General features: G+C 34.3%; 1 protein-coding gene across 1 annotated transcript in view; it reads right to left on the bottom strand.

Moving 5' to 3' along the window:
• The window catches only part of NIPBL (NIPBL cohesin loading factor), a 169,251-nt gene that overhangs the window by 37,453 nt on the left and 118,619 nt on the right, over positions 1–13,179 (bottom strand). The window contains exons 13-22 of the mRNA XM_070938900.1: positions 12,712–12,783; positions 12,519–12,608; positions 9,239–9,342; positions 8,766–8,852; positions 7,085–7,316; positions 6,451–6,602; positions 5,717–5,797; positions 5,321–5,421; positions 4,264–4,402; positions 3,099–3,181 (exon numbers count right to left, since the gene is read on the bottom strand). Of these exons, the coding sequence (XP_070795001.1) occupies positions 3,099–3,181; positions 4,264–4,402; positions 5,321–5,421; positions 5,717–5,797; positions 6,451–6,602; positions 7,085–7,316; positions 8,766–8,852; positions 9,239–9,342; positions 12,519–12,608; positions 12,712–12,783 (1,141 nt within the window). The remainder of the gene's footprint in view (positions 1–3,098; positions 3,182–4,263; positions 4,403–5,320; positions 5,422–5,716; positions 5,798–6,450; positions 6,603–7,084; positions 7,317–8,765; positions 8,853–9,238; positions 9,343–12,518; positions 12,609–12,711; positions 12,784–13,179) is intronic.

The raw sequence follows: 13,179 nt of genomic DNA on the forward strand, positions 1-13,179 counted from the left end.
AAGGAAAAGTATCATAACACTCAAATTTAGCATCAAGTGACAATGATAATGAGATGTCAAATAGACCAAAGAAGCTTTAGAAACAAAATAATCAGGTTCAGAACACAAGTTCCATTGGGAAATTAATAGGGACAGCAGGTCCTAGCGTTTAGAGGCAAAGGCCAAAATCTTTGCAATCTTCAAGTCCTTAAAAAAAACACCAAATGAAAAATGATGGAAAGAAGCCATGATAGGCTACAACTCATATGTGAACATATTCAAGGAGACAAAAAATCTTGAATATGAGAGATTAGTATTTCAAAAAGCTGTGTGTGCAATCAGGCCAAAGCATATTTAATTAATGAAATTCCAGAACATGGAAAAGGTCAATGTGTGTAATGATTGCTTGAGTTGTTCTAGGGTTGGTTGATTTGGGGCCACTCACACTTTCTCAGGCCAGCCTACTTCACTGGATTGTAGTTGTTAGGAAAATATACAGCAAATTAATTAAAGAATGTAATCAGCTCCACTCTTGGTGAACTCGAGATGGACAAAGGGGAAGGTCTTAGTTTTCATTACTCCTATGGTAAATTCATGTCCTGAATTTTCCCTCCAAGATTCAATATCCATGGGTGAAGAGGAACTGTTGTGAACTAAATAATAGGAGTTCAGGTTGAAACTGACATTAAATTGAAATAGTAGTAACAACTCTTTACTAAATTGCTATGCCAGCAAAAAGAAAAGACCCTAAGTTCCAAAAATCCATTCAATAAAATTAGTTCGCAACAATTAATAAACTAAAATAAAATAAACAAAAGAACATAATATTCTACTGCAAAGTGTGCATATATCTACGATAAGATAAAATACTACTTGAACTACCAATCCTAATGAGAGTAGGATAATATAACAAGGTCCTACTTTCAATCTTTTTGTCCAGTTCCCAATTTTTCTGGGGTTCAACCTAAGCAAGGCTGAGCAGCTTTGGATGTTTGGACCTTCTGATGCCAGGGACCTACTCAGTGTATGTGACACCACAGATTTGTGAGTTGCACTGGTTATTGGTGTGCTTCCAGATGAAATTCAAGTTGATGTTTTTCACATTTACAGCCCTTCATGAGTTGGGACTGAGTTATTTAAGGGATCACCTTTCCCTGGTTGTTTCTACCTGTTCTACCCAGTCTGGCAAGATACGCATGCTCCAGGTCTCTTCCAGCTAAGAAATGTTAAATAGATGAGCCTTTTCTATTATAGCATTTGTCTTCTGGAAAGTTCCTTTCTTCAGAAGAGCCAGGTCCTAATGTTGAACCTGGGTTTGTAACAAAGGTTACAAATGGTGATCACATGAGCCCAGGACAGTGCAACTGTCATAAATACATGCCAGTTGCCAAGTGCCTCAATTCTGATCATGTAACCACAGTGATGCTACAACAGTCACAAGTGTTAAAACGGTCATAAGTCACTTTTTTCAGTACTGTTGTAACTTCAGTCACTAAACAAATGATTGTAAGTCCAGGACTACCTGTAACAAATAAGCAGAGTTGTAGGGATAAATAAGAAAGACAGATACAAGGGAAATGTGGAGGGGCCTAAACATAAACATATGAACTGGCAGCCAGTGAAGAGTCCTGTGGGGATAGAACAGAAGGTCCAGAACAAATTGAATGGTAGTAGAATCAAGGAATATAGAGAACTGCTAAGTCATTTATGAAAATGTTGAGTAGTATTGGGCCTGAAAGAGAATCCCACTGCATGCTTCCCTCCATGTAGATATAATTCCATTGAGGACTACACCTTAAGTATGGTTGGTCAGCCTATTAAGAATCCATCTTGTGTTGATGCTGTCTATCCCATATTTTTCTCTCTTGCCAACAAGTAGTAAAAAAATGAAGAAGTTCAATAAAAAAATTATTTAATTAGAATATGTTAATACTATGGCACTTTTAAAAAAACCTGATCAGTAGGACCCAAAATCTAGTCACATGGTACAACTGTAGACATGGTTCCACCAAAAAATTGGGTAAGAAAGTTCCAAATAGTCCTGAAGTGATGTATAATTAATATATGGTGCACATGTAGAAAAAATAGCACTTTCATTATTCATACTGCCAAAGGAACTTTTCTGGATACACACTCAATCTGTTGCAGAAAGATTCTTATCCCAAAAATGAGAGAAGAAAACTCAGTGGTGCCCATTTCACTAGCAGAATACTAATGGAATTAATTTATTGAATCGTAATTACTTATAAATGACACTTATTTCTCAATGAGAACTATACAGATAGACCTCAACGTACGACCACAATTGAGTCCAACTGCTGAAGGGAGTTGTTGAGTGAGCTGCACCCAATTTACAAACATTTTGCCACAGTTGTTAAGCAAATCACTGCAATTAAGTGAATTTTAGGGTTGTTAAACGAACTTGGCTTCCCCCTCTGACTTTGCTTGTTCAAAGCCGGATGGGAAAGTTGCAAAAGGTGATCACATGATCCCAGAAAATGCAACTGTCATAAATACATGTCAATTGCCAAGAGCCAGAATTTTGATCACATCACCATGGCGATGCTGATGGTCGTAACTCTGAAAACCAGTTATAAGTCATTTTTTCCAGTGCCATTGTAACTTTGAATCATCACTAAACAAATGGTTGTAAGTTGAGGACTACCTGTATATATGTTTTATAACTTAGAATTTTAATAGTGAGTTAAGACAGGAATAATATTTAGGCTACAGAATCATACAGTCAATCAGTTTCTGAATATTTATACATGCTATGATCACTGTTAATAGTGTTAAAAAAGTATTCTGATGAATGATCAAAAACTACAATATTTCCAATTTTAGAGTAAGAAGAAAAATAATTACAAGTTAGAATGTTATTTCTAAGTATTTGATATAAATGCTCTCCAGCTTTAGTATTTTCTCTGAAGCTATCAGCTTAATTTTCTACACTACTTTTAGCAACATATGCAATGAGTTGTGCAATTAGAATTGAGATCTATCTCTATCTTGTTTCCCATATCCACATTGTCTTAAAGAATATAAAAAACTCCATGGGGATAAATTAAAGTTATTCAATAAAACTAAGTCCTAGAATATACAATGTGAGATCTACTCACTTCTTGAGAAAAATAGAAAGGAAGTTTTGTGCTGTCCTCATAGCTGTTTCATATGAATTTGTAATGAGGACATCCTGATCAATCTAAAACAAAGCAGAACACAGTTACTAAACGTGTATTGAAATTTATGCAATAGCAGATGTAATATATACAGTTCTCACCATAGATGGCGAGGAGCAAAATGGCAATAATGCTGTGATGTAAATTAGGAAAAATATTTATCTTTACATTACAATTAAGAGACAATAAAGTTTTATAACACACTGTAAGTGGGGTTATAAGATGATTTTATACCTGCAAAACTGATACATGATGTAGTAATTAGATTGTTAGTAAACCAACCATCTCATTGCAATCTAACTGCAATTTTAAAAACTGTGCACTAGCTGCCAGTAGGTTTGAGACTCAATTCAATGTGCTAGGCTTTACTTTTAAAACCCTTTTAAGCAAAATACATCAGAACTAAATTTGCCAGGTGGGGAAGAGGATCTGACTGTAATCCCCCCACCCATTATGTGAACAGTAAATAGGACTAAACCAGTTGACAGGCATTCCTCAAAATAGCCTCCAATCTTTAGAGCAGTTTATTCTAGAAGTATAGGCAATTCTATCCTGCTGACATTTCACAAACAAAATCTGTAATTTACATTGTCTGGAAATCTTCAGTCCTTTTAAATTTGATTGAGAGGCTCTGTCACATTTTTTTATTCCAGAATTTCTGTGTATATAATTGTTTTATATTATTGTTATACAGTGATATAATTTTGTTCTTTGTTATTATTCATGTCCCAGAATACTACAGAACTGGGGAAAGTTGTAAATATGAAGGAAGAAAGGACAGACATACAGCATTTCTAGAGGACATGTGGCCTAGGGTCAGTTAACAATAGATAGCTAAACTCAGATACCTGAGTTGAAGGTTGGAAAAGGTAACTTTCACTTCACTACAGTTACATTTCCTTTAATCCATCAGTTCTGTTTCCCATATCCTTCTTTCTCTACTTTCTCTAGTTTAATTTGTTTCCTTCTGTTGAAAGTTTTTTCACTGTCTTCTTTTTCAACTTTCTTCTTTGTTATGTGCTCCTAGGGTTATTATATTTTTATTCCGCACAGCAGTAGTTAATCTAATCATAGGAACAGTTATGTATTTTCAAAACTGACTCACCTTTTTATTTGATTCCTCTTCAGAATTAGAATCCTTTTCACCTGATGGTAGATGCACAACGCACTGAATTAATTGTAGGACTAATGCAGTCACCATTTGAATATACATAGGCTCCCCATCTTTATCACTGCTGTTCAATCTGTTGAATAAATATAAAACTCTTTATTGTTTATCAAAAGAAAAATCAACAACAAACATTTGAATCCATTACAAATTTTCAGATAATGACTGCATTCAGATGGAATCAACCCTGGAGAAAGGATTGCATCCCATTACCATGAGTAAACTTCAGAGCTGATTTGTAAATAGGAAGCTAATGTATTCAACAATCCCAGAAGAGTGAAATATTCAAAACCTAGAATATGACTGGAACAAATATTAATTTATGAAAAAATTAACATTTTCATTCACAATGAAATTTAAGCATTCTTCACATTAAAAATATTTTTCTTCAACACTTTCTTATATTTCTGAAAAATACATTTCTTTAAAAGCTAGGTTTCATACATGGCTCTCCCTTTCCTCTTCATTTTTTCAATGTATTTACACAGAAGATTTAACTAAGACATAGACCTATTAACTAGCTAATAGGAAAAGTTGAACCTGTCTGGGCAGTTTTAAGGTAACATTGTATTTACTACATTGCACTGATAGAATCTGTCATTCTTAACTGAATTTCCATTTAGCCACCAAAATAAATCACTTTGGACTTTATTGACTAATTCATGTAAAGTACAAGTAGAACTTATTTTGTTTCTTTAAAAAAACTCTTAATATGCCCCAATTCTGTGACAATCGAAGTATGATTCTTTACCCCAACACATCTATTTTTTCTTCTACCACCACCATGCTCTAGTTATTGAACCACTATAATTCAATAATCCTTATGTTGTCCATTCATGAGAAATTAATACAGAGCCAATGTAGTTAAACATATATTAATTTCCATATTCCAGTGGAAGAGGTAAGCACATTTTAAACCCTCAAAAAATTCTAATATACATGTATATAAAAGATACATATCGCATCAAATAGATGTTTTGCTGTTATATATTACCTGAAATTTCTCAAACTCCTTTTGCTGGTTGGTAACCTTGCAAGTGAAGTAAAAATTTCTTCTAATATTAATTGCCTATGTTTTTCGTATCTTGAGAAAACCTGTTTAAAAATCAATGTCTTTTTTAAAAAATATTGTTCTTTATAAAGGAAAAGCATACAATGGAAAATGTCATTACAGTTTTTTTTTCTGTTTTTCTCCCAATAAACTACCAATCGTATTTGGCATGTTCTTAACTAGCTCCATCCCTGTAGAATTAATTTGTTAACTTACTATTGCCAATTAACCTATAGATGACTTAGATATTTTATAATTATGTTTTAAAGTAATTCAGACAAATACAGAAAATACAAAATCATTTTTAAAATTAAATACTGGTTTAAATAGTATGCTTACAGCAGTGACTAGTTTGATGGCACACAACTGAAGTTCACTGACATTTTCTACAAAGAAAGGTGTTATTCCCGTTGAAGAAATCTATAAATAAAAAATAAAAAATAAATTCATTATGGCTGACAAACTGATAAAAAATGTTTTAAGTTAAATGCAGTCATTGTTTGTATTTTAAAATTGTATACATTTTTAAATGAAGTAGTTGTGTCAAGGTTACAGTTGCAATTAAACAAACATAATGCTAAGTTTAAAGAAATTTTCAGTGTCAAATTGGAAGGGAAAAAACAAATTCTTTGTTTTTACAGTATTTCTGTGCTTCCATATTAGACTAATGAAATACAATTACAAGGAACTATGTTCAAACACTGTATAATCATTTTATAAAATGAACATTTAGAAAGTTAACAGGAGGCAACTGTAAATATCTAGAGAATTGGCAATGATTAGGAAGCCAAATATTTTACAAGATTGTTGGCCAGATAGAAAGCCAGATAGAAGTTACTAATCTTCAAAATTATATTTGTCTATTCTTATTATATTCAGAACTGAATTTCCACACTACTATATTGAATTACTCTAGCAGACTACAGTAAGACTGTTAGAGCAGACTAACAGTTTAAAGCTTTATTGTTAAGCAGTGAGGAACAATCTATTCTAGTTATTAAAATACCTACTGAAAGGTAAAGTTGTAGGGAAAAGTGCGGGGGGGGGATCAGAATGACATGAATCCAACTTACTTGAAGAATTGTAGTGTCAGTTAGAAGCTGTATCTCTAATAATTCAGCCAAACTACTAACAATGTCACAAATTTTGTTATACAGCATCACTATTACTCTCTGTTTATGAGTGGAACACTTGGCACGCTTTGCTTTTGAGCTTAACACACCACCTAAAAAAATCAAATCAAATTGCATTTTAGCAATATTACAAATCAGAGGAGAGACAATTTTTTTATTAAAGTTTATATTTTCTCCTTTCATCAATCATAATACATCACATATTTTTAGGAAAAGGAATCAAAAGTCATCATGAAAAAAAAAGATTGAAATAAAATTAACTAAAATAATGTCACTAAAACTAATGATTTAAAAACAGAATGATTACTATTATAGATGACAAAAAGGCAATCTATAAAACAGGCATATAAGAATTAAGAATTTGGTAACGTTAACTTTGCTAATAGGCTTTTCACTGGTACAGAACAAGTGAAAGCTTAAATAAAGATAAAAAATTAAAGCTCTAAACTGTAGGAGACTAACTCAAGAGTTTAGCTAAATTTTATTAAAGAAAATTGAACTTGATGTGATATAGCAAAGAACAAGCTATAGAATATTTGATGAATGGAAAAAGCTAGTATATTCTTATACTAACCACCATGTGGATCCAATCGATAAACAGGATCATACTGAGGATAAAGTGTGTTCTGCAAGTGAAACTTAGTGTACTGAATAACTCTTTCTATTACATCTTCAATATATACAGCTTTGGGCATGTGGGGTGACGTCATAATGTTGATAGCTGTAAGACAGGCATCGGCAGATTTTGTGACTCTCTCCATGATCAAGTCTCTCCATAATCTTTCTTCATCTTCAGTATCATTATTCTGTCAAAAATAAGATCATTAGCCTTAAATCTGCTTCAGCAATAATATGGAAAAATCTGAATAAAGTTTTAAAAATCACTTCATAAACTTTAATGAAATATTCATGTTTTTCAATTTTAAAAATCCTCAAATATATTTTCTAGTTTATTACTAACTGTGCTAATCATATCTGTATAACCTCCTCGATAATTAGCTATATCTAAAGTAACATTATTATTGTCAGACTCAAACATTAGATTGCAGTTCCTATATACAAGAATCTAGTCAACTAAAGTTTAACACTAAATTGGTGCCAGATAAGGGTCAAAGGAATTCAAGAGGGGTTGGAGTTAGAGCATTTCTGGGAACTTAATGACTCTTGGTTGATGATTCCCTCAGCTCTGTCTGTTCTTCTCCTACAATTATTAAGTTTTTAATTTCTACATGATGCCTAAATTCATTTATTCCCAAGCATCTAACTAGATAATCATTTAGCAACTGCCCCATTCAGCGACTGTACGCTTAACAACAAAATTGTCAATCCCAATATGATCACTAAACGAGGACTGCCTGTATGCTTCATTATCACATTGACAATTTAAAATTATTTTGGTTGTTGTTTCACATTCTAGTTCAAACCACCCTTATAAAATATGCATGTCTTTCAATTGGTCACCACTGGTGATGAAACCTCCTTGTAGTTTTAATCTGTGAATTTGGAAAAAAACTCTTCACCCAGAAACTATGAGTGTCCTGCAATCCGGGATCTCATTATCCACACCAAATATTTCAGTCACATCTGTATAATCTTCTGGATAACTACAAAAAGAATTTGCTACTACAGGTAGTCCTTGACTTACAACCATTGTTAGCAATCATTCTAAATTACAACAGTATTGAAAAAAAGTTACTTTTACACTTCAGTGTAAAAATTACAGATCTTACACTTATGGCCACTGCCAAATCCCCACCCTCACATGATCAAAATTTGGGCACTTGGCAATGTATTTATGACAGTTGCAGCATCCCAAGCATATGATAATTGCCAAATCCATGGAACTGAATTTGGAAAATTTTTATGAAGCATTTTATAATATAACAATTATCATAAATGATTTTATGACATATTATAAAACATTTCCTATGGCCAACTCCTAATGTCTGTCTGTGATACACAGTTCAACAAGAGTTAGTTTCAAAATAGATACATCTTTGAATACCTCCCTAATTTTTAAGGATTTGGTCCTTAAAGATCTGGTAGAGAAATATCTCTGAAACTACAACCCAAGGAGTTGTGGGTTGTCTGGTATGCTGTTAAAAACTGAATTCTCAGACACTTTTGGAAAGCATTTATTACTGAATGTTGAATTTAATACTTGATGAACTTCAAACCTATGTCATAATAATTACTCATTCCAAATAAAAACAACTGTAATATTAATGTTATCATCAACCTTTTAAACAACTTACATGATTAAGCAGAGTCGAAAGCTTTGCACCATCTTGAATATTTTTCTCTAAGATGTTCAAAACTTTCACTGTTTTTTCAGTTGAAAGCTAAAAAAAAATCCCCAAACAATAAATAAATACATGAACAGAAATTAATTAATATTTCTCTGTGTTTGACATTTAGATTCATTAGACAAACTGAGAGCATGCATCATGCAACATTGAAAAGAAATAGCTCTAAAGTAAATTCAATTTTGCTCAGAATTAAACTTTTTAAAAACAGCTTGCCAAGGACCTCACAAGAGTTCACTCTGGACTCTCTGAGAAACACAACAAATATATATTTTTTGTAATATAAGGATAAAAACAGATGTGCATTTTTCAGTCTCTCCCAAGTGGCTTCGATATCGAAATGTATTTCAAACCAAAACATTTTACAAGAGTCTCTTGTAAACATTTGCTATGTCTTCATTTTTAAGGAGGCAGTAACTTACCTTATCCATTATGCCCATGGCCTTAATTTTAGCTGATTCACTGCCCAATTCATTTAGTTGATGCTTCCCCAGTAATAACTCCTGAGGAATTTCATCATCGTCACCTAAAAATAAAACAAAAGAATACACACTCAGTTTTCCTTTTGATGTACTTAAATAATGCATCATTACAAAAATATATAAATTAATGTTATTTCTCTGGTCTTCTGTTTTTGTGTACAGAGCCAAGAGAAACATGTAGCAGTGTTGAATGAGTGGCGAATGGCATCAGCAAAATATATCAGTAATGGCAGCATGAGATCTGTGAGAGCAAGTAAGTAATCAGGATGGTAGTTGGTTCCCTGTCCATCCAACGCTAGGTTAAGTAGCTATGCAGTGATAGGCTCAGGCCGAGGAAGGATTATGTCCAGATGAAGTATGGGACAAAATCTCTTCCCACTTCTCCCTGGAGACCAAGCATTCACAATGGACAAGTCCAGAGACTAAGCCAATATCAGGAAGACCACTGAAATATCAGGAAGAGGGAAGGAGGGAAGGAGGGAGATGGCAAAGGGAATGTTAAGAGAGATCAATAAAAATGTTCTGGAATCTTGACCCAGAAGGTAACAGAATATTGATAGAAAATATAATAAGAAAGAAGCCGAGGAAGGAATTAGTTTTATATGGGATAGAGTTAAAACCAAAAAGAAAGATATTAAGCAACTTAAAAGTTAGGAATATCAGAATAAGAACAAAAATAAAAAATAAGAACTGGAGTGTAATAGAATAAATTGATATGTATATGAGGGAACCTTGGTGCTCTCTGAGCTTGCTTGTTTTCTTGCAGAAGTTTCATTATCCAAACTAGGTAACATAATCAATGCTGGTTACTTAGTTTGGGTAATGAAACATCTGGAAGAAAACAACCAAGTTCAGAGAGCACCAAGGACCCCTCATTTCAACCCTGAGCTACAAATATTCTCCTTTATTGATATGTATACTGAAGTTTTAAAAGAGAAGATATCAGAGTACAAGTAGTCCCTGAGTCCCTGGAGCCTGCCCATCACGATCATAATTAGTGATGGTTGTAAAACAGGTCAATGATATGACTGATCAATTTTATACCCTGAATTGTACTGGTCATTGAGCTAATAACTGCAGTCAGTAGGTGAATTGACAGTTGCTTAAAATATCCAGAAAAACATCCAGGAAAACATCCAGAAAAACATCTACTTCTGCTTCATTGACTATGCTAAAGCCTTTGATTGTGTGAATCACAACAAATTGTGGCAAGTTCTTAAAGAGATGGGAGTACCACACCATCTTATTTGTCTCTTGAGAAACCTATATGCGCGTCAAGAAGCAACAGTGAGAAGTGGACATGGAACCACTGATTGGTTCAAAATTGAGAAAGGAGTTCGGTAAGGCTGTTTACTGTCGCCCTGCTTAACTTATATGGACAGCACATCATGAGAAAGGCAGGGCTAGATGAATCACAAGTTGGAATTAAGATTGCTGGGAGAAATATCAACAACCTCAGATATGCAGATGATACCACTCTAATGGCAGAAAGCGAAGAGGAACTAAAGAGCCTCTTGATGCAGGTGAAGGAGGAGAGTGCAAAAGTTGGCTGGAAACTCAACATTTAGAAAACTAAGATCATGGCATCTGGCCCCATCAATTCCTGACAAATAGATGGGGAAGAAATGGAGGTAGTGACAGATTTTATTTTCCTGGGCTCCAAGATCACCGCAGATGGGGACCGCAGCCAAGAAATTAAAAAATGCTTGCTCCTGGGGAGAAAAGCCATGGCAAATCTAGACAGCATACTAAAAAGCAGAGACATCACCCTGCCAACAAAAGTGCATATAGTCAAGGCTATGGTTTTCCCAGTTGGAATGTATGGCTGTGAAAGTTGGACCATAAGGAAGGCTGAGCGCCAAAAAATTGAGGCCTTTGAACTATGATGCTGGAGAAGACTCCTGCGAGTCTTGGACTGCAAGGTGATCAAACTGCTCAGTCCTAGAGATCAACCCTGACTGCTCTTTAGAAGGCCAGATCCTGAAGATGAAACTGAAATACTTTGGCCACTTAATGAGAAGGAAGGACTCACTGGAGAAGAGCCTAATGCTGGGAACTATTGAGGGCAAAAGAAGAAGGGGACGACAGAGAGCAGGGTGGCTGGATGGAGTCACTGAAGCAGTCGGCATGAGTTTAAATGGACTCCGGGGATGGTAAGAGGACAGAAAGGCCTGGAGGAACGTTATCCATGGGGTCGTGATGGGATGGACACGACTTTGCGACTAACAACAGCAACAACAGTTAAGTAAATGAATGGTTCCCTGTGGGCGTCGTTTTGCCTAAAACTGGAACTAAATGCCCGTTTTCAAGCAATTTGACCATAAATTGGAGTCAGATGACCATAGGGCACTGCAAATGATCATAAATGTAGACTGTTTGCTGAGTGCCCAAAGTGCAATCATGTGACCATGGAGTGTGATTATTGGAACTTCAAATAAGAGTGATATGTGCCCCCAAGTAAGTCTGCCAGAACTTTAAATGGTCACTTGTAATACCACTTGTAAGTCAAGGGCTAACTGTACTGCTTATTATAGATAAATATTCATTTCTGATAAATTATTATGATTAGTGCATCACTTCCAGAAGTTAAGAGACTGAATTCACGTGTCAAGCAATATGTGAGTTCATACATCACATGAATTATTCATTATACCAGGATTATAATTTCCCAGGACAACATTTAAGCAGCATTTAGATGTTGGGCAAGTGAAAAAATACTTTTAGGAAATTTGCACTTCGTAACAAAATTCAATCATTCTAACATATCTTAAACGAGTGTCTGTCAGCCCTTGAGCCATCTTTAATGGGAGACTTCAGGGCTGCTACAGCGGTGGATGGGCAAGCTGTGAGAACAGGAGGGGGGAGGTGAAGATAGTGTGGGGTATGTAATCATAACAACATTTTTCCCTTGGGAGTCAAGGATGTTCAGCCTGCACCTGACGAGGCATGACTGGAAGTCAACCAAAGTTGGGACACTGAGCTGATTGGACCATGTGATGCACATGTGGATGGAGGGGAAGGAACTTTTGACTTTACTTTGGGTGGGGGCTTTCAGATTTGGGTTTCCCCAGATGTGCCAATATGACATCTCTAATAAATTCATGACTTGAGGAAGGATACATGTTTTAAAAAATAAAAGTACATAGCCCAGTTTAAACCAGAAAATACCAATGTCATGGGAAGACATGTCAAGAGAATGGCATGCTTTAAAAATATTTACCAAATGCAGTAAAATCCATGTCCTCCAAGTTGTCCAAAATATTTTCAACTGAAGCACTGAACCTCTTGAATGTAGAAGAATCCATCATTTCTACAAAAACCAGGCAATATAGTATAGTTTGAGTCATGAAGAACTAATTGCAATTAAATAATCAAAACAGGAACATGTCAAAAATATTAGAAAGCCAGAATACCTTCAGGAGTTAACTTTGGTTCATAAGCTTTCCTTTTCTTTTGCTTTTCTCTTTTCTTCATTTTTCTAGCCACTTTAAATTAAAAATATAAAGTTTATAAAATTAGATATTTAAGGAAATGTTATTTTCTATAGCAATATATTATAACCTTACAAATGACTTTTCAACAGTTGATTTATAATATATTTAAAATAGTATAAGAATAAATTAAATATGTATTTATTTATACTGGTACTTGAAGAACAAGTCACAGAATTTAAAAATACTGTACAACACACCATTAATTCATGAATAATAGTACATACATATATTAAAGGAAGAAACCTTTTAAGTTAACATTTCATTGAAAGCACCAAACAATTTCTATAAGATAAGACTATAAATAAAAATATTGCTACTGTCCTCAAAACACCTGGGTATTGATAACACTGGTCTACAAATTTTGGGAAATTATCAACCTCTGAGATA

The sequence above is a fragment of the Pituophis catenifer genome, unplaced genomic scaffold, assembly GCF_029215685.1.
Source record: "Pituophis catenifer annectens isolate HBS135680 unplaced genomic scaffold, rPitCat1.0.hap2 SCAF_2, whole genome shotgun sequence".
Classification (NCBI taxonomy): Eukaryota; Metazoa; Chordata; class Lepidosauria; order Squamata; family Colubridae; genus Pituophis; species Pituophis catenifer.